The sequence below is a fragment of the Episyrphus balteatus genome, chromosome 1, assembly GCF_945859705.1.
Source record: "Episyrphus balteatus chromosome 1, idEpiBalt1.1, whole genome shotgun sequence".
In the NCBI taxonomy this organism is placed as follows: Eukaryota; Metazoa; Arthropoda; class Insecta; order Diptera; family Syrphidae; genus Episyrphus; species Episyrphus balteatus.
The window spans coordinates 167,423,526-167,444,768 of record NC_079134.1 but is presented as its reverse complement, the minus strand read 5'-3'; the positions used below and the strand labels follow the sequence as shown (position 1 = coordinate 167,444,768).

Here is a 21,243-nt window from a genome sequence, read left to right as displayed (position 1 = left end):
GATTAGCACTTATTTTACCATTTTCACCTCCTAATATATCAGTCAGTGGTCTAGCTATTGAGGAAAAGTCTTTTATAAAACATCTATAATAACTCGCTAGTCCCAAAAAAGATCTGAGTCCAAAAAGTGTTGAAGGTTGAGTGAAATTTTTTATTGCTTCCACTTTATTGGGACATGTTTTTATACCATCTTTAGATACCATAAATCCTAAGTATTCAACGTTTGTTTTGAAAAAATTTGATTTTTCACGTGAAACCCTCATATTTGCATCATACAATTTTTTTAAAACAATACTGATATCCTCTACATGTTCTTCTTCAGTTTCAGAAAAAACTATTACGTCATCGACGTAAACATAGCAAATTTTCCCAATATGTTCACGTAGAACATCATCTATGGCCCTTTGGAACATGCTGGGGCCATTTTTTAACCCGAACGGGAGGCGACAAAATTCATATTTCCCTCCATTAACGGAAAAGGCTGTCTTTTCCCGATCTCGCTCGGCTAATTCGATTTGATGAAACCCTGATTTTAAGTCCAAGGTTGTAAAAAATCGTGCATTGCCTAAATTTGACAGAATTGTTGTGACATTTGGGATGGGATACTTATCATCTATGGTTCTCTGATTTAGCTTTCGAAAGTCTATTACTAGACGTTTCTTTTTATTTCCTATTTCGTCAGTGCCCTTTTTATCAACAACCCAAATAGGATTGTTGTAAGGTGACCTTGATGGTCTAATTATGCCATTCCGTAGAAGATCTTTTATTTCATTGTTAACAAAATCTGTTACACCCATAGGATAGGGGTAAAATTTGGAGTAAATAGGATCTTCACATTCAGTACGAATTGTGGCAACTATATTTGTGTTGTAAGGCAATGCCTCATTTGGATCTGCAAATGTTTTAATTCTATTGTTAATCATTTTTTTAAAGTCGTTTTCTATAGATTTTGGCACATCTATATCCTCTACTCTTGTAAAGTTAACATTCTGACAACTATGAAAACTAATTTTTTCAGAACCAGAATCGAAAATGATTAAGCTTTCCTTTAAAGAAATTGTGGCATTGATTTGCGTTAGCAGATCGAAGCCAATTATCCCATCAAATTTTTCGAGGTGTGGTAGTATAAAGAAAGTACTTGTTACCCCGAAAATTTCAAAAAAACATTTGGATTCAACACTATTGAATCCATGTATGGACTTAACTAGGAACGGAGTATCTACTGGAACAACATTTTTTATTTGGCGTAGCGGCTTAATATAGTTTTTCGAAGCTCCAGTGTCAATTAAAAACTTCATTAATATCCCTCCTACTTTTCGCTGGATGAATGGAAGGAGGGATCTTCCCCTAAAAAATGGACGTAGTCAGAATTTGGTATTTCACTTTCAAATTCATTTGATTGTGATTCTGCCAAGGACTGATAGTCAAACTCTTCCCTCTGAGAAGGATTATCCTGCCAGATGTGATTTAACCTCTGACGTCTTTGTCCAGATTGTCTCTGAACACTATTTGGTCTTTTGAACACTTGGCTTTTGTTGTATGAATTGATACCACTTTTGTTTTGTTCAAAGCTTGTAGGCTGTCTAAATCGCGAAGATGTTGGGTCAACATCCATTTCCTCAACAGGCTCATTACTAATTTTATATTGATGATTATTATTATTATTATTTGAAAGAAATTGACTGTTCTTCGATCTATCTTGACTGAAATAAGGATTCTTTTTAGAGTTATTAGCCTGATTGTCAAAGTTATTACCGTAGTAATTTTTATTTTGATATTTATTCTGTGAGCGTTTTTCTTCAAAATTACGTGCAAAATTTGTTGCAAATAAGTACCTTTCGTTGTTCGACTCTATTTCTTGAGCCAATGCTAGTGCTTTGGGCAAGTCAGTTGGACGAGCCGAAAATAAAACGTCACTCAATGGTTTCCTCAAACCTGATATAAACACTCGCAGAGCGTCAGATCTATATTTTTCGTTGAAAGCAGTGGCTAATGCACTGTCATATGACATATTAGTTTTGTTTGTAAGGAGGGTAAGCTTTTTTTCAATCTCGTCATAATATTCTAGAACGGTAAAGTTCCCTTGCCGCAATGTACTGAGTTCTTGCTCAATTAAATAAATCGGACGAACATCGGCGTACGTAAAATCTAGCCTAGCTATAATAGCTTTAAAATTTAAAACTGTATTGAATGAAGCTAGAGCGGCATCGGCCGGACCTCTTATTTTGTTTCTAATTATCCCAACCGCTTGATAGTGCCTGGAACTACCATCGTATTTCTCAAATACTTTATAGGCGGCGTGTACGGCTTGACGCCAAGAAACATAAGTGCCCTGTTTTCCCTCGAATTCGGGCAACGATTTGACTATGTCTAGGGTTTCCTCACATTTAACACCCTCTCTAATTTCAATATCCTTAAAAACTTCTATTTTATTTTCACTATTATTACTAACACTTAAAAACTCAATAGTTTCATTAAGTTTTTTTTCGAACTCCTCCTTTTGTGTAGTTAAAGCACCACGAACGGCAGCCTCAATCACAATTTTTAATTCTGCCGCGTTCATTGCTTCTTTCTGTTCTTTAGTTACTATATGACCACTAATTCTTAAATATCCTAGTCTTTCTAAAGCTTCATCTAAGCTTTTACTAGAATCTCCCATGAAATTTCATAAGCACAAAATAACACTTGCTTACACTGTTATGTTAAGATAATAAATTAATTTGATGATGTAATACTTAATTTGATAAAATAATAATTTTTTCTTACATTTCCGAATTTATTTAATAAAATATGATGCAGCTTCAATAAAATATTTAATTATTTCCAAATAATCTTGGTTCAGCTTCTTGGTGGGTTCAGCTTCTTTATAAGTTGGGCGCCAGTAATAATAATACGTTTGTATTTGGTATATGATATTTTATTCGAATCTCTTTAAAGACTAAAGACTTACATTCTAACTTAATGCTATTCTACCCTGCTATTGCAATGATAATATTTTGCAGCGTGTGCAAGATATTTCATTGCCTACCTGTTGCTTGTAGCTGACGACGGTGTGAACGACTTCGTTTATAGAAGTCGTCGTGTCAGCATATCATGCTATGTGTCGACGATGATATTTACGACGTGATGACGACGACCGACGACATGTGCGATCGTCGCGTCCGGTGACGACCTAGGAGATCGTGTTCACTTATACTACTTTATTTTGTTCACCATAATTTTCTTGTAAAAATTACTTTACGGAGCCAAGAAATGTTCAATACGTAAAGTAAATTTTACTTAAAATCTAGGGCTTTTTATTTTAATTTCCTTACTAGTCATATGGAGTATAAAATACTAGATTCATTTTTCTCCGTGTAGAAAATGTAAAAGTGGAACGTGATTGGGCACAACAGTATGTGTAGCCACCGCATGTGATTTTTCAATCAATTTTTTTTTTTCAATTTTGTTTTTATTGAACTTGTTATTTACAATTGACTTAAAATTAACTTATGTCTAAGATTCATTGATAGATACAAAATTTTGTTGGCACAGAGGGGGCCTAACCTTATACAATGACTAAGTTATAAAATATAAAGAAATATTATACATGGATAAACTTAATTTAAAGTCTGCTGACTAGGTTGTCCTCGGGGTGTTCAGACCCGGATGTCCAGTTGTGGGGTTGGTTGAGTTGGGTTGGTTTGGTTGGCGTTAGCCACGGTAGTAAGCCGACTGGGTGTCGGCGTAAAAGTTAACTTCTTCGTTGTCCATTGAAATTATGTTCTCAGCCAGTATATCCAAAGCACAAAGGTACTTAGGTTCCGGATGTCGTTGTTGGGCTGTCATTCTTCTCATCAGTTGATTGGGATGGTTGGCGATATTTCCTACCAGTACCTTCGCCGATTGCAGTAGATACTTGTCCAGTGGTATGATTTTTGCTTCCTCGTAGAGTCGCTTGTTGCTATAGTATTTCTGCCGCTGTCGGTCAAAGATGAGTCCAGTGCAAATCCTCAGTATTTTTCTCTCGAACATTTGTAGTTCCTTCATGGCTGTCTTGGAGATGGTGTACCATACTGGAAAGCTGTAGGCAATGACTGGTCGCAGAAGCTGCTTGTAGATCAAGAGTTTCGTTGGTTGACTCAATCCTGTTCTTCTTTTCATCAGAGGGTGAAGGCGATGGAAAGCAAAGTTGGCTTTTTTGAGGACCAAACGGGAGTGATTGTTGAATCTGAGGAGCTCGTTAAAGTTGATTCCTAAGTACTTGGCGTTGCGTTTGGCTGGCAGTCTAGTTCCATCTGGAAGTGTCAATGTGATGCTTCTACAGCTTCCAGCCGATCGACTGCCTCTTCCTCCTGATCGTCTAAGGCACAGTAGTTCCGACTTGGATGAGTTTATTCGGATACCCCATTTACTGTAGAACTCATACAGTTTCCGAATGTGAGCTTCGACTTTCCTGGCAGCTATTGTTGGCGAGATGGACTTGCAGTAAGTGAGTGAATCGTCCGCGTAAAGCAGGTTCTCGCACTCACTTGCAGGTGGTTGGTCTGACGTCAGGATGCTGTAAAGGAAGGGGCCAAGTTTGGATCCTTGAGCAACTCCAGCTCTAATGACTTTCATTGGTGATTTCCGATCGTCCACTTGCACAAAAAAGTTTCTGGAAGAGAGAAAAGAAAAAATAATTTTAATTAGTGCCAAAGGAAAGCCTAGTAAATGAAGTTTATGGATAAGAGCATCTATCCATACGCTGTCAAAGGCTTTTTCGACATCCAAAAAGCATGCGACAGTAACTTGATTGTTGTTTAAAGCTGAGGTGATGTCTTGGTGGAACTTCATGAGCGGATGCAGTGTGGAGTGCTTCTCCCGAAAACCAAACTGCATGTCTGGGATGATGTTGTTATCGCTGCAGAACTTCTTCAGCTTCCTTAGTGTCAGCTCTTCCAAGAGCTTACTAAGATTGTTGAGAAGAGAGATTGGCCTGTAATTGGAGATGATGTTCCTAGCACCTTTCTTAGGAATCGCCACAATTCTTGCAGTTTTCCATTTCTGTGGGAAGTAGCAGTTGTTTATGCAGTTGTTGAGGATGATAGCTAAGAAGATTATCACTGTTTGCGGGAGACTCTTTATGATGAAGTTGGAGATACCATCCGGTCCAGCTGATTTTTTCGGTTTGGATAGGTTAATTATTTCGGCAATCTCTTCTGGGGTACTCAGGTTTGGGCTGTCAGTTGGTTCACTTGCAGGATTGGAGTCGCTGAATGTTGCTTTATCGTTGTTAGGTAATAAGGTCCTTTGGATGGATGCTTCGACTTCCTCTAAGAAGACCGGGACTACAGAAGGGTTCGGTGTGAAGTTACTTTCGAAGTGGACTGCAAATCCTTCTGCTTTTTCCTGCGATGTCGTTGCTTCTCCATTGTTGGTATTTATGACTTCCGGGATTGGTGACTTCTGACCGACGATTCGGTTGATGTTCTTGAAGGCATCAGGCCCGGGCTTTATTGACTGTAGTCTCTTCTGGAATTGTGTGTTGTTGAAGTGCTGAATGGAGTTTCGCAGCATGATATTGGTGCATTGAAGTTAACTCCACAGCGTTCGGTAGTTTGGATTTGATGTGTTCAGTTCCCGCTGGTGAATCCTTTGGAGACGCTACCTTAACCGTTGTCTATGTGCGTACAGGTTTTGCACGTGTTCAGGAAGATGTTGATAGCGGTCTTTTGATGTCTTCGGTTGCTTTTGACTGTCCAGTGCTCTCGTGATTGCTATTTCCAGGGAGTCAATAGCAGCATCAATTTCAGTATTCTCCAAGTTCCTGTTTTGTGGAGGCAGTGTCACGGTTTGTTCGACATCCCTCTGCAGCCTGTCTACATCTAGACGTCTGTAGTTAATGAAGTGTGCTACTGGTTGTTCTATAACGTAAATAGGATGGTGAAGCTTGATTATTAGTTGTACTGCTTCATGATCCGAGTCGCTGGGTACTGTTGAACAGGTGAAGTTGCTGAAGTCTGGTTCTATATGAATGAGATTTGAAGTTGAAAGGAAAAAGTCCAGGGTTGATGGTGTTCTCGGGTAGGTTGGTTTCGGTTGGGAAACTGGAACTAGGGAGTGTTGAGAACTGTTAATATCTAGCCAGTCGGCTATCGCTTTGCCTCCAGCGCTAAATGTTGTATCCATCCAGAGTTGATGTCTAGCGTTAAAATCACCGCCGATGAGTCCATAAGTGCTTCTTGAGAGGATGCCGTTGAGGGTTTGCAGATCTTTATGGATGCCTCTGGCGTTGGAACTGCACTTGAAGTAAACGCTGATAATCGTCAATGATTCATCTCTCCCTGTGTTTAAGTTGATAGCTGTGGCTTCACTGGTGAGGAGTCCTGTGATGATGGTTTCACTGGTGCTTAGATTCTTCTTAACAAATATTGCGGTCCCTCTGCGGTTCTCCGTTTTATCCTGCCGATATGTGTTGTATCCCCGGATATCGATGTTGTTCTTCCTTGTCACGTTGGTTTCGCTGATGAGGGCGATGTCTGGATTGTTGTTCTTCATGAACAAATTAAATGATGTCCTCTTTTCCAGGCTGTACAATGAATTGACATTGTACGTCAGTATGCGGAGCTTCTTTAATGGCATAAGGTAAATATGAAGGTGGCTAAGGCCGCGGACTTATCTCCCTCACTTAGTTGCCGATAATTGGGTGGAACGGCACTCCGGGCTTTCTGCATCACTGTGTGGAGATTATCCCCGAAGAGGCGCTCTACTTCGTTGTTGAGGTTCATCGATGGAGGTGTTGAGGTTGACCCTGATCTTGATGTCTTCGTTGGCCCTGCCTTGACAGGGATAGTTTTAGCTGGGGTCCTTGCTTGCTGTTGTTGTGGCTGCTGCTGGATATGGCTCTTGGTGCTTGTTGGTTTTGGTGTTGTTGTTGCTGCGGTAGCTTTAACTCCTCGTGCTTTTTGGGCCTCGTGCTTGCTGGGCGGGTCAGCGCACAGGCTGATTTAGCAGCAAACTCTTGCTGAGCCTTTTTCTCTGCTTTCATGGTGTTTCTCTCTGTGAGCTTAGCCTTTAGTGTTGGGCATCCCTTAAAGCTGGCTGGATGTCCTTCCTTTTGGCAATTGGCGCACCAAACGTCCAATCCGGTGTTCTCTTTCCTTTTGCACTGGCCTGGTGATTTTTCAATCGATTGAAAAATCACTGTGTAGCCAGGCACAAAGTGGTTTTTGGTATGGTGAAATTTGTTGAATTCAGATAAATATTAACGTGAACTTTAAATTTGATCATTAGTAGGGCTCAAAAGAAAAAAAATAAAGTCTGATACGGATTTTTTTTCTAAGGCCAATTTAAGGGGTATTTTAAAGTCATTTCTTATTTTTTGGAGTTTTTAAAAGCTTGATGGATAGATAAAGTAAATTTAAAAGAAAAATAGGACTTAAGGCTTAACTACATTCACTACTTTTTGAAAAAGTACAAAAGTGAAAATATTTTTTTTCTCGCTAGCGGGATTTTTTTGTAAAAAAGAGTTTACAAATTGATTTTTGGAGGGAAAAATAAGCATTCTCCATCATTTATTTTAATTTTCTAGCCCGAAAAACCATACAAAAATGCGTTTGAAAATTTTCACTTATGTACTTTTTCACTTTTTGAGCCAAAGTAGTTAAGGCTTTATTTGTGCAAAATTTCAACTATTTTTATAATCACATTTCTGAAATGCTTTTCCGGTGGTATAATTTATGGTAGGTTGTTATTACAAAAAAAATGTTTTTTTTGTTTACTTTTGATGAAAACTGTTTAAGGCCCAATTTATTCACACTCCATTAAATTTAAAGTCTCCATTAAAAACGGGAAATTTTAAAATTTGTATGTAATTTGACAGATTTTTTATTTTTAATGGGGCCTTTAAATATAATGGAGAGTGAATAAATTGGACCTAAATTTGATAAATTCGAGCTCTTTTTGTAGATGTCTTACCCGTACCTACGACTCATGGCAGGGCAACTGGTGAAAAGTTGGCATAAGGCTAACAACTTTGGTCTTCTAAAAAGTAAAAAAAACCTTAATAAAAGATGTAGAAAGCTTAGATGTTTGTTTGAAAAACAAACAATTTTTCTTTTGATTACCGATTTTTAAAATTATTTCAAAATTTGCCAAGTAAACAATCAAAATTTTATTGAAACGAATTTGAACCCAAACTTTAGAACTTAGTACACTTTTACATCTCAGTACTTTTTGTGCTAGCATAATTTCAACAAAGTAGAACTTGGCTCCTTTTTTAACAGTAATGTTTTTGTTGTGATTTCACTACTTTTTGCAAGGTATGGCTGTAGAATTTAAAAACTCTATATTTGATGAAAATTCAGTGAAAATGGGCGGTTGCCACGCCCCCTGGCTAAAATTCTCAAATTTTAAATTTTTTCCTTTGTATAAACCACCAGCTCTACCATTTTACCAAACTTCAAGATTCTACGATAATCAGAAGTGCTCTATAATATTTAATGAAAATTCAGCGGAAATGGGCGGATGCCACGCCCCCTGAATTGAAAATCTCAAATTTTTCCCTTTGAATACACCACAGGTCCTATCACCGTGTAAAATTTCAAGTTTCTACGTTAACGGGAAGTTCTCCATAATTTTGATGATCTGTCAGTGAGTGAGTGAGTCAGTAGTCATTCAGTCAGTCAGTTACGGTTTTGCGGATTTTTGAAGCCCTATATCTCAGAAACTACTCATCGTAAAAGGGTGAAATTTTGTGAGGAGTATGTTCAATAAATGTAGCGAGTTTGAAATTTCTATCATCTTTGGTGTGGAAGTTAGAGGGGGTCGAAAATGGCCTGAGTTGTTTCCTGTAAATAAGGGTGTAGTGCCAAAGTTGGTAGAGAACTTGGCTGGGCACTACCGTGCCCCTTGATAACTCCTTTGCTAAGAATATGACAAAAAAGGCGGGAAGAGTGAATTTTTAAACAAAAAAGAAATAAAATAGTAGCTGTAAATGGTTTTTAAACTCAAGGTGCCAATCACATGGGGAGTGGCAACAATAGGGCAGTTTTTTCTTCTTGCAAATTAAATTATTTTTTTTTGTTTTGTTTTTGATTTGATTCTGAGTTGTATTTGCTTCGTCTTCACTTTCCAAGTAGGTACATAATTAGTATTTTATTAAAGAATCCACCTTAATTTTGTTTGAATTTTTTTTTCAATTTTGTTTTATTTTTATTCCTTGTCACAATTTTTGCCGGCAGAATAATGCTTCGAACATTTCCGCGCAAAATTAAATGGATACTTTTTCTTTACAGCGGCTCCAAATATTTAAATTTTGCGCGTGAACTGCGTGCTGCTTGGAAAAATATTCAAGACAACATTGACCTATAATAGGTCAATGCAAGACAAAATTTGTCCCGAGAAAAAATTTGTATGAGAAATAAAATTTTTCCCGATCTGCATACTAGGCTTAAGTTTATGTAAATTGAAGTTTTGTTGCTTCATTTTTAACATTTTTTTTGTCCACTTTTCTTTTTTGTGCAGTGTAAAATAGATACTTTTGATGGCGCCCTCTTTTATTCGATAGGAACAATAAGGAAAAATGTCAAAAGCATAAAAAAAAATCACTAACCATATGTTTTTGACATGTGAACTTGTCAACTTTTGGTCCGGTTATTGACAACTAGAAAAGTCAAAATGCGACACTAGTGGGAAGTAGAAGCAACTACGTATACACATCAAAAATCGGGATCCATTGACAACTAGAAAAGTCAAAATGCGACACTAGTGGGAAGTAGAAGCAACTACGTATACACATCAAAAATCGGGATCCATAAGCATTACATGTGTTTTCAATCAGGTAAAATAATTAAATAAAAAATATTAACTAATTTCATTTTAAACAAAATATATCTGAATAACTTAATTGATATTTTCTATTTCCATAGCACTCAAGTTCTAACCAAAAAATTGAAAGCCAAAAGCGAAAACAAAGATCCAAAGACTGCTGTATTCCGTGAGTACATACGTATTATATACAAACAATTTTATGTAAACAATTGAAAATAAGTCACAATTCCAGGATTAAGTGCAGAATCCACCCAAATGGATATTTCTATTTCATTCTATGACATAGTGCAGTACTTTGATGGGGTGAAGAGGTCCATTAAGGAAGGAGAGGAAATAGTGAAGGCAGGCTGGGTGTATGCTATTGGCCTATCACCACCTCCTTCTACAAACGAAGTCACAGCCATAGTTGTTGCTGTCTCTTCCATGACCTCGAAGCCCCATGAAGTTAAATTGAAAACTCTTCATAAAGATCATCTCTCATGGACATGCACTTGCTCCTGCAAAGCTGGCTGTGGCAGTAAGTGCAAACACATAGCTGCTTGCCTAATTTATATCCACAAGTAATTAATTTAAAACCAAATATATACCTACCTTTATCTTTATTTGTTTTCATTATACAGATATCCACACTTAGATATAATAAGTTCTACGGAGATAACCCAAAAGTGGGGTAAGTTAGGCAAGCAGTTTGCCACTCAGTTTTGCTCCGTAGATGCAAGTGATCTCTGCCACTGCCGAAGACAGATAAAAGTTTTCGAGGATGTTGTGAATGAAGATATTCAAAAAGAAATTTTTCAAGGTTTACTTGCTGGTAAGTTTAAATAAAACCCTAATTCGGTGGCCACAACCAATAACCGCTTGAATCAAAAAAGAAAAAACTGAGTTAGTTTCACTGTATTGGTACCCATTTTTTGGTTTGCCTCAGAAAGAACTCAATATTTTTTTAATTCGATGTGGATGTAGATTGAAAAAATGGCAAGCATAAGCCCACTTTTTTTTCTTAACTTAGACGATTATTGATTGTGACCACAGAATTTATACTTGCCTAGTATGCTGCTTTCAATGGGAAGTGAAATCAAATTTGAAATGAAATACAAATTACTTTAATGTTCATTTCTAAAAGCACATTTAGTTGCATTTGATTCGAAAAAAAATTGCTCCTATGTACCTACTTGCCACAAAAATAAATAAAGTTGTTTTTTGACAATTTTTCATCCTTTTGAAAAATAGTGTATTTCTGTATGAAAATTTCACTTTGCATGAATGCGTAAATAAATAAAAAAAAAATAACTTTTTTGTTGACTTCATTTAAAAATATCAAACAATTGAAATTAGTTTTGATATAGCTTTTAACTCCACAACTCCACGGAGTCTTTACGACATACAAAATATAAAACAGCTGCATCATGTTTACTGATATAGTAGTTTACTGGAATAAATGGATATAATAATTTTTCTTTGCTCATAATTATTCAAAAGCTCGAAATTGTAAATAATCATTTCGGGATAGGGCTGTAAAAGTAACGACAAAATGAATACCCGCATATATACGTTACTTTTGGTTCTAGTACCCGCATCAACGATATCGTTACTTAAGGTATATTTCGTATGTTTCGCATGTTTCGTATATTCATATGTTTCGTATATTTCGTATATTTCCTACATATGGTATTTTTGCTATGTCTCGTACTATTTACGTTAATAACTTGGTATTTTGGTTACTTTCGGTTAGTTTTCCCTGGAATTGGAATGAGAACGGAAACAAAAAAGGCATTACGATTTTTTAAATATATATTAAAAGTAAAAACGACATAAAAAATCTAATAATGCACGATTTTGAATACTTTTGCAGAGTGAGGCAAGCCCATATTGGGTTTGAGCATATTTCAGTTAAATGCCTTTTACTGAAAATTGAAATTGCTCGTGGGACTGAAATTTTTTTTTAGAGGCTTTTGAAAAAATCTATTAACGCAGGATTTTTAACGACAAGATAACGTTTCCAAAATGGTATAAAACTTTTCTCTAGCTTATGTACTTTGGCAGAGTCAGGCAGACCCATATTGGGTTTGAGCATATTTCAGTTAAATGCCTTTTACTGAAAATTGAAATTGCTCGTGGGACTGAAATTTTTTTTTAGAGGCTTTTGAAAAAATCTTTTAATGCAGGATTTTTAACGACAAGATAACGTTTCCAAAATGGTATAAAACTTTTCTCTAGCTTAAGTACTTTGGCAGAGTCAGGCAGACCCATATGCTGAAACCCAATATTGGCAAGCCCATACTGGGTTTCAGCATATGGGTCTGCCTGACTCTGCCAAAGTACTTAAGCTAGAGAAAAGTTTTATACCATTTTGGAAACGTTATCTTGTCGTTAAAAATCCTGCATTAAAAGATTTTTTCAAAAGCCTCTAAAAAAAAATTTCAGTCCCACGAGCAATTTCAATTTTCAGTAAAAGGCATTTAACTGAAATATGCTCAAACCCAATATGGGTCTGCCTGACTCTGCCAAAGTACATAAGCTAGAGAAAAGTTTTATACCATTTTGGAAACGATATCCTACAATGGGCGACAAAAGCCTTGTCATTCCAAAATAACTTACTAACTTCGAATTTCGTGGAATACCAACTTATGGCGTTTTCGATTGGCAGTCCGGAAGCGTCCGGAATCATTCTGAAAAAATTTTATTCATACAAAACTGTCAGTTTTGTGCGAATAAAACGCTTTCAGAATGATTCCGGACTGCCAATCGAAATTACTATTATTCTAATAAGAACCTTTTTCAAAAAAAAAAAAAAAAAAAAAAATTCCATCTAAAAGTAATTTAGTCATTTTTTTTTTAAATTTTCTAAAGCATTCAAAATTACTTTTAAATGCAAATCAAACAAAATAGTATTCTTATTGTGTTGGAATACAAATTTTTTGTTTATTCTTGGTTGGAGAAATTGTTAGGGACTCAAAACAAAACCATTCCGTTTTTCTAATTATAATATTTAGTTATGAAATAAAGGCAACAGTTTCAGATTTTTTTTAATAAAATAACTTTTAGAAAGTGCCACATAGAAATACTTCTGATTTCACAACCACTTGCTGTATTTGGATGAAACAAATGGTTTTGAGTTTGAAATTTTATAATAGGTCCTTAAATAAACGCATTTGTAAATTTATTTGTAAAATGTTTACAGCCCGTCCTGACTGTGAGATAAACAGGTATTTTTTACCAAATTCAAGAAATTCCGAGGAGATTCGAGAAGATCAAATGGCACAAGCGCCTAGTCAAGAAACATCAAGATTAGCTCAACAACCTGAAATACAAGAATTTTTTAAATTAATCACGCAATCTGATGGATTAGAGCTTTTTTTACCATATCTTCAAACCTTCTCATCTCCTCAACAACTGAATATTTTATTAAAGATAAAGAAAACAAAAGCTGAAATCGCTACAATTTGCCAAGAAACCTTGTGTCAAAACAATGCACGATGGCTTCTGGAACGAAAGTTCAGGATAACTGGTAGCATTGCTTATAAACTGTTCACGTACTCTTATAATAAAACTCCAGATTGGCCAAAAAAACTGAAGTCAGCATACGAGAACAGTTTCAAGGGCAACGATGCTACCAGATATGGACAACAGGCTGAGAAACTAGCCAAAAAGTTGTATGGCAAAAAGTATTGCCTTTTTGAAGTTGGCCTAGTCATATCTTACAACCTTCCATTCCTGGCTGTAAGTCCAGATGGGGTTGCTTTCGACGGCGATGGTTTTCGCCTTGTTGAAATTAAATCTCCAGTGAAGGGAAAAGATATGACAACAAATCACCTTCTGCCGCATCTTAATTTTCTCTTCATAGAAAACGGCAAATATGATTTAAAGAAACGTCATGCTTATTATGGTCAAATTCAGCTCGGCTTGGTGGTATTGAATTTGGAATTGTGCGACTTAGTTATCTACTCCTCATTTGATAACTCTTACGAAGTTATACAAATTTACAAGGATAATGAATTTCTAGAACTGTATATAAAGAAACTTTGCCATATATACTTTGAACAAATTACTCCATTTTTACAAAAGGAATAACGCTGCAACAAAGTACAACTTTTTTATAAGAAACTAAACCCTTTATTTTGCATTTGTTGTGAGTCAGTACGATGGATACTAGTTTCATTGTTGTTTATTGAATTACCTTCAAAGGTCCCATTTGTGGTGATGGTAAGAATTTAATTTTTCTATTTTTGGGTTCCAACTTTCCTTTTTGATTTCTCATATAATTGAACTGGAGCATATCTAACTAAGCAAATTTAAAATTAGGGTAAGGTATAAAAAAAATAGTGTGTTATATTTTTAACTTCTTTTTATTTTAGGTAATTTACGATGCGTTTTTATCATGATGAAGGATCCTCCATTGAAATTATCTGTGTTTTTTTTTTAGTTCTATAAAAATGTTTCTTTAATTCGACAGTTTTTGTTTTGTTATTGCTTGTAAAGTGTAAAGTATATTTTTAATTGTGCTTTTTTGTTTTTTTATTTACTAACAATTTTTCGCTACTAAGTCGACAGTATTCTGATTACTTTAAAGTATAGTATTAATTATGGTTTTTTCTAGTACCTGTTGTATTTTTTGTTTTTTTTTTTGTATGTAATATATATTGCGATATTTTCTACTGTCTTATTCGCATTGTATTCTTTTGTGGTGTTTTGCATTACAATTTTGTTTCTTTTAAGTTATATAATAAATTTTATTCAAAACATGAAGCTGAAACCAATGTCCGTCCAATTTAAAAGACTTGAAATTTAGTTATTTTTGTATTTATTTGTATTTGTATTAAAAAAAAGTTAGGTTTAAGGTGTTATGTTTTTAAAAAATAATACAAAATAAATGCTAATAGTATTTTCAAAAAATGTCTTTTATTTTTATATTTAAAATTTGCTATCATCTAATATAGGTGTACCATAATTTGATAGACCGCATAAAACTATCATAATGTCGTCTATATATGGTATAACTGATGAATGGATTTTATCTGATAGTATTTTGAACATTTTAAGTCTAGCAAATCTCCTTTCCACATGTACTCTCGCTGCAGCAATTCTAGTGTTTCTTCTCACATCTTCTCCCGAAAAAGGTTCGAAATGAAATTTAGGTCTTATCATTTCAATTCCCGCTTTATTGAGCTCATCGCCGATCATGAAGCCTTTGTCGACCATTACTGCGTCTCCTGGTTCCAGTTTCGAAAGAAGATCTGAGCGGTTAAATATCGCCTTATCCGAAGATCTTCCACTGGCAACTTTGCTCAGAAAGTTTATAGCTCCCGATGGTGAAATTCCAATCAACACTTTAAGCGTGGCTGCTCCCTTATATTGTGAATAAACTCCAGTTCTACATTTAAGGCATCGGAACGTTACCGTCTTCATCTCCGTGCAGTCTAAAATTGTCCTTACATTTTGAAAATACTCAAAGCATTTAGGCATCCTCTTCGCATTTTGTTCCCTTGTCGGCCAGTATATCAAGGGTCCAACTATTTTGGCTAAATGCTTTATTGTATCGACAAAATAAAGTTTAGCTGTTTTCTCGCTGATTTGGAACAAAACGGCCAAGTATGCGAAAGTGGAATTATTTTTAAGTTTGGACATGGTTAGAATAATCCTGTCTCTCATTGACATGTAAGGAGTTTCTTCTTTTCGTAACTTAAAAGATGCGTTTACTAATGCATCTAAAGTACTTAAACCATCTAGTCCTGTAAACGTTTTTAGTTTTTTATCCGTGTCGCACAAGGAGCTTACAATAGTTGGATTTAAATTCACTTGAATGCCTTTATTGCAAAAGCGACTGCAAATGTCGTCAGTACCACCAATATTTTCAGCATCCTCATCCTCGTTGTCAATCCTATTCGTTTCTTCTCCGACATTCCCTTCTCCATGATCATGTTCTTCACATTTTCGACTAGAAAAAATGTTTATTATTAATATTTACATATATAATATAAACAAATCGAATAATACCTTCTAGCAATGGACAAAGCTCTAGACAAAATTCTTCTAGATCTTATTTGATTGGTTTTTACCACAGATTTGGGAAGGTTTTGCGAGGGAAACGCACCCTTTACTAAAACCGGTCGTGATTTAGCGTTGCCTTTATTTCGCCTCAGGACTTGATGTTTATGGAAATGCAACTCACATATAAAAAATTGTTTCGGAAATTGTTTTCCCATCCGAAGAGTCCCGGACCATTTCTTCAAAAGAATAGGAGACTCCCGAACATCTTTTGGGAGATGGAACATCGATATTCCATCCTTCCGATATGAGTTGCACTGGGGAACCCCACAGTGTCCATTGTTAGCAGGCATGGTTGTCTGGAATATAACAAAAAAGATTACATTCACTGACACGGCACTTTATGGAACACGAGCTTCGATTTTCAATAGAATTTTGTTTCTAATTTATAGTTTTACCTTTTCTTTTTACGAATACAAGTTTTTATTTGTAAATTAATACTTTATTTATTGTTTATAAATAATTTTTATTAAAGCACCACTCAATTTTCATATGTTTCCCGCAATTTCTGATATTTTGATGTGTATAAATAGTTGCAACTACTCTCCGCAGGGGCACATGGGTCAGTTGTCAATATTTTTGTATTAAAATATTTCACAACAAAATAAATTTAATTAAATTCACCCCAAAACAAAATAAATAAAAATATATTTAAAATGTGGCCAATAATCATGGGACTTTTACGCTCCAATGCGGTATTAATAACACTTCCAATTGCCTGTGTTGTTGGAGCAATCGGATACAATTTGGAAAGCCTTCTATCCGACAAATATACGCCTTACAGCAGTTAGTATTTCAATTTACAAAGTTTTGAATAATTTTCATGAATTAATATGCAATAAATAAAAAATGACATTTTCAGAATCTATTCAAGAAAACCGCGCCGAACGTTTGGCTAGCGAAAACACCTTGGACAATGCTGCGATAGTTGAGAAACTGAGGCTAAATGAGAATGTTCTCGAGCGAAATCTATCGCCTTCTTTGCAGAAAAAAGTTAATGCTTAAAGAATTGATTAATTTAAAATTTTAAGATAATTTTTGTGAAATGTGAATGATTGTTACGAAATTAACGAGAATGTTGATGAAAAATATAAAATAAGAACTGGAAAATTATAAATTTTTGTTGTATCATGTTTAAAATTAGACGATGAAGTCTTCACCGCCCCAGTGGCCTAATGGATAAGGCATCGGCCTCCTAAGCCGGGGATTGTGGGTTCGAGTCCCATCTGGGGTAAAGAGAATAATTTTTTTTTTTTTAATTTCTTCGTTTTCTATGACTATTACTGGATAAAAGGGATAGAATTTTGTTTATGAATGGAAAGATAGTTTTTTCTTCTTTTGAAAACTTTTTGGAGTAGCTTTGTTTTGTGGTTCTATTATAATTTTGACCTAAGTTTTGAACATAAGACCTCTTGAATAAATAAGTATGTTATTTTGATTTGGATGAAGTTTTTGAAATGTTTTTTTTTAGCTCATTTTGGCTTCTGGTTTCGAATATACTAACACTTTTTCTAGACCTGGACACTTTAACTTTGCAAATTCTGTTGCACCAAACTCCAATTTGCAAGGAGGAAATCATTTTTTTGAAAAGTAAAACAAAAGTTCCTTCTTTTCAAATTTTGTTGCACAAATTTGCAAAGCACAAAGTACTTTTCTAAAGAGCGCAAAGTCTTGCAAATTAGCGAAGAATTCTTTGATTTCGTTCATAAAATTTCAAAAATTCCATTTTAATATAATTTTTCCGCTGATTAACAAAAGAAATAAAAATGTTTCAATTGTCTTGAAAGTTTACTTTGCAAATTTTCAAATTACGCAAAGTTCCATTTTTAGTTGATGCAGCGCCCGCACTTTTTGCTTTGCAAAAAAAATCATAAAAATTTTCAAAGTATAAAGTGGGGAACTTTTAATGTTTGGTGAAACACTATGCACTTTTACTTTGCAGAAAAGTTTTGTTTTGCAAACTTGCAAAATACAAAGTGGTTGGATTGAACTAAATCAAAATCTGCCTAATATACTCGATGGTGAATGGTGTCAAGTAACGTGTTGGGTTTTCTGAACAGATAACAACTCAAAACCACACCAACTTGTATAAACTGCCAATAGCACGTTCTTAAGTTTCTCTTGAAAAAATGAGCTGCTATAACTACTGGAAGTGGTATAAAAGTCACATTTTGCATTCTTTTCGAAAATATTTCAATTTCTTCTATTAAAAGCAATATTTTAACGGATTTGTTTTTCAAATATAAAAATTATTATTAGAGCAAATAAAACCTTTATCTGCAATTAGGGGCGTACACCTCATTGCGGCAAGCGGGGCGGTCTGTGTTCCGAGGCCCACGTGACGCTCCAGGTCCAAATGGATACAATGCAGAGAAGGCATCTTTTTATACATGAACGAAGCAAAAAGATAAGATGTTTAACATGAATCACTTCGGACAGAAGAAAGACAAATTATATTTTGCAGTTTAATGTAGCCAGCTACATTTTTATTTCATCTAAAAAAAAAATATTAAATATTAAACAAGTAAATAGCTTTTATGAAAAAAAAAAAAAATAGTAGGGCGTATACGTACTTTTTTATTTGTTCTTAATTTCTATATCAAATGGGACCCAAATATCAAAGTTGTTATATTAGTTTTGCCCCGCTTATGCGAATTCCTTGCAACCATTTGCAGTCGCTACTAAAATCGCTACTAAAGTCGATACTTTTTGACTGGGTCGCACGTACTTGCTCTTGTAGTTCAAAGTACCTTTGTCTTAAATATCTTTTGGGAATTTAAATTTTTGTTTAGTGTCGAGAAAAAAAAAATAATTTAAAAAAAATCGAAAGTTAAAAAAATTAAATTAACAACTTAACTGTCCACTGAGTCCCATATGACTCAAAATATATGTTTTGTCACAAGCCTACAGAGTCCCATGTTTCATATATGACTCATATACATATTTTACTAAAAACAACTTCACTGTCCCCATAAAATCTAATTAAAAACCCTCTCTACGTTCAATATTATTTTGTTTATTTGAAGGATTCATCACTCCACGTCCAATGAGTCCTATTTGACTCATAGAATGTTTTCTGTATCGTGTTTCTAGAGTCCATGAGTCATATATGATTCATAAAGACGTGTTTCTAAAAATGTGTTTGCTATATGAAAATATGGCTATAGAACATAATTTATTCATGAATGTGTAGGAAAAGAAGAAATACTTTCCCAAACTGCAAAAAAATTGGAAAAATATTTGAGCAAAAAAAGCTATTTCATTAAAAAATCTTTGATTTTTTTGAAGATTTTTTTTTATTTTGGGAGAAGTTATATGGAAGAATATTTTTTTAACTACGATTCACAATTATTGTATGGGTAGGTACATAATAAGAAAATTAAAACACCATTAATAGTACAGCGACTGAAAAAAACAAATCTAGTCAAAATTGTAGAGGCATCAAATTTGAATGCAGGGTAATTAAAAGAGGCTTGATAATGTGTTTTGTCTAGTACGGCTTTCCACACGACAGCCCTTTTGAAAAATACGTTTTGATCAATACCTCGAAAACGACTCGTCTTACAGAAAATTTGCAAGGACGTTTTTGACATTAAATTATATTATCTTTCTTTTTTAAATTCACAATTTTCCTATAGAATGAATACTTTTTAATTATAGAGCCAAACAACTAATACGTGCTTTTAATTTTTATTTTTTACTCGCCAAGGCTGTTGTAAGGGGTAAGAAGTAAGGGAAACATACACAATTTCCAAACAAATTTTTTTTTTTTTGTTTATTACTTTTTATCTTAATGTGTACATTTTTGCACTTTTTTAGAGAATCCATATAAAAATAATAATCATAAGTAAATGAGACCAAAAAAATATAAGCAGTGCAAGTGCAATCTAGTTCATCTTCTCTGCGCTCTACACCCGAAACGGTTGATTTTAGAGAGAAAATTATATTGTGTATAGTTTTACGACGAACCATGCCCTCTGATGACCTCCGAAAAATAGGTCGCGAGATATTTGTGAAAAACTGATTTCCGTGACCATTTGACCTTTATGAGTTATAACTTTTTCTAGCCTATGCGGTATCAATGTCAGTTTTTCACATTTTCATTACAAAAATAATGCAATTACAAATAATGCAATTAGAATTGGTTTCTTACCTGAGTAATTGGTAAATATTGTTAAAAAAGGGTTTAGTTTTATGCTCCTATATGATTCATTGGACTAGTGGCGATGAAAATCAAATATCATACGTCCATGAATCATATAGGAGCATAAAACTAAACCCTTTTTTAAACAATATTTACCAATTACTCAGGTAAGAAACCAATTCTAATAGCATTATTTGTAAATAGTAATGCTTATTTTTGAAAAAAAAAGTACTGGACGTAGAGATGATTTTGAAGGAGTTTGTATGGGGACAGTAAATTCTATTTTATGAAAATATGTGTATGTATCATATATGACTCATTTGACTCTGGTGGCAAGGGAAAAAATAAATTATATGAATCCAATGTACTTCATAGGACTTATAGAGTTGTTGATGAGAATAATGATATAATGATGGACATATGAGGTTTTATAATGAGTTTCTATGGGGACAGTTAAGTTGTTAAAATTTTTTTTTTCAAAAACTTTTTTTTACATTTTTTTTTACATTTTACAAATGATGTCTATAAATTTTGAATAAAATTGCCTTATGCTTTGATGAAAAATATGAACTTAAAAAATTATGACAATTTTTGAAAAATGGCAACGCCATATTTTCGTTCTCCGAATTTTTTGAGAAAAACTAAAAACGCAATTTTGTTAGAATCAATAAGAGTATTGCCTACACCAAATTTCATCGAAATCTTTAGAGCCGTTTTCGAGAAAATTGCAATCACAACAAAAACATTACTGTTAAAAAAAGAGCCAAGTTCTCCTATGTTGAAATTATGCTGGCACAAAAAGTACTGAGATGTAAAAGTGTACCAAGTTCTAAAGTTTGGGTTCAAATTCGTATCAATAAAATTTTGATTGTTCTCTTGACAATTTATCTTAATTATCGATTTTTAAAGTTATTTCAAAAATTGCCAAGTAAACAATCAAAATTTTATTGATACGAATTTGAACCCAAACTTTAGAACTTGGTACACTTTTACATCTCAGTACTTTTTGTGCCAGCATAATTTCAACATAGGAGAACTTGGCTCTTTTTTTAACAGTAATGTTTTTGTTGTGATTTCACTACTTTTTGCAAGGTATGGCTGTAGAATATAAAATCTCTATATTTGATGAAAATTCAGTGAAAATGGGTGGTTGCCACGCCCCCTGCCTGAAATTCTCAAATTTAAAATTTTTTCCTTTGTATAAACTACCAGCTCTACCATTCTACCAAATTTCAAGATTCTACGACAATCAGAAGTGCTCTA

The 21,243-nt window shown here is 34.4% G+C and overlaps 3 protein-coding genes and 1 non-coding gene across 6 annotated transcripts; 3 read left to right on the top strand and 1 right to left on the bottom strand.

Moving 5' to 3' along the window:
• The first annotated feature begins 9,695 nt into the window (after positions 1–9,695).
• LOC129905758 (uncharacterized) lies at positions 9,696–14,346 on the top strand. Of its 3 annotated transcripts, none has more exons than XM_055981319.1 (5): positions 9,696–9,801; positions 9,890–9,957; positions 10,024–10,351; positions 10,412–10,602; positions 14,147–14,346. In XM_055981319.1, the coding sequence occupies exons 3-5, from the start codon at positions 10,047–10,049 to the stop codon at positions 14,212–14,214; spliced, it is 564 nt and encodes a 187-aa protein (XP_055837294.1). In that variant the 5' UTR covers positions 9,696–9,801; positions 9,890–9,957; positions 10,024–10,046; the 3' UTR covers positions 14,215–14,346. The 3 variants fall into 3 exon arrangements, with proteins under 3 accessions (XP_055837294.1, XP_055837293.1, XP_055837295.1); XM_055981318.1 differs by having other exon boundaries at positions 10,012–10,351; XM_055981320.1 differs by having other exon boundaries at positions 9,890–9,969.
• A 260-nt stretch (positions 14,347–14,606) lies between these two features.
• LOC129905757 (uncharacterized) lies at positions 14,607–16,388 on the bottom strand. The gene is made up of 3 exons (XM_055981317.1): positions 16,235–16,388; positions 15,786–16,135; positions 14,607–15,726 (listed from the first exon to the last, which is right to left on the bottom strand). Exons 2-3 carry the CDS (start codon positions 16,127–16,129, stop codon positions 14,703–14,705), a joined length of 1,368 nt encoding a protein of 455 aa, XP_055837292.1. The 5' UTR covers positions 16,130–16,135; positions 16,235–16,388; the 3' UTR covers positions 14,607–14,702.
• Positions 16,389–16,415: 27 nt separating this feature from the next.
• LOC129905759 (small integral membrane protein 12-A) lies at positions 16,416–16,953 on the top strand. Its single transcript, XM_055981321.1, has 2 exons — positions 16,416–16,622; positions 16,699–16,953. The coding sequence occupies exons 1-2, from the start codon at positions 16,493–16,495 to the stop codon at positions 16,839–16,841; spliced, it is 273 nt and encodes a 90-aa protein (XP_055837296.1). The 5' UTR covers positions 16,416–16,492; the 3' UTR covers positions 16,842–16,953.
• Positions 16,954–16,997: 44 nt separating this feature from the next.
• On the top strand, positions 16,998–17,070 carry Trnar-ccu (transfer RNA arginine (anticodon CCU)). The gene has a single exon. It is a non-coding gene; the product is annotated as a tRNA-Arg (tRNA).
• The last annotated feature ends 4,173 nt before the right edge of the window (positions 17,071–21,243 follow it).

What these genes read in the sequence shown, in the direction of transcription:
- LOC129905757 (XM_055981317.1), bottom strand. Translation starts at nt 16,129, where the DNA reads ATGCCTGCTAACAATGGACACTGTGGGGTTCCCCAGTGCAACTCATAT. An exon ending in GCTTTGTCCATTGCTAGAAG is followed by an intron (nt 15,727 to 15,785) that starts GTATTATTCGAT and finishes CATTTTTTCTAG; the next exon opens with TCGAAAATGTGAAGAACATG.
- LOC129905758 (XM_055981319.1), top strand. Translation starts at nt 10,047, where the DNA reads ATGGATATTTCTATTTCATTCTATGACATAGTGCAGTACTTTGATGGG. An exon ending in TGCCTAATTTATATCCACAA is followed by an intron (nt 10,352 to 10,411) that starts GTAATTAATTTA and finishes TTCATTATACAG; the next exon opens with ATATCCACACTTAGATATAA. An exon ending in TTTTCAAGGTTTACTTGCTG is followed by an intron (nt 10,603 to 14,146) that starts GTAAGTTTAAAT and finishes TTTTTATTTTAG; the next exon opens with GTAATTTACGATGCGTTTTT.
- LOC129905759 (XM_055981321.1), top strand. Translation starts at nt 16,493, where the DNA reads ATGTGGCCAATAATCATGGGACTTTTACGCTCCAATGCGGTATTAATA. An exon ending in CAAATATACGCCTTACAGCA is followed by an intron (nt 16,623 to 16,698) that starts GTTAGTATTTCA and finishes TGACATTTTCAG; the next exon opens with AATCTATTCAAGAAAACCGC.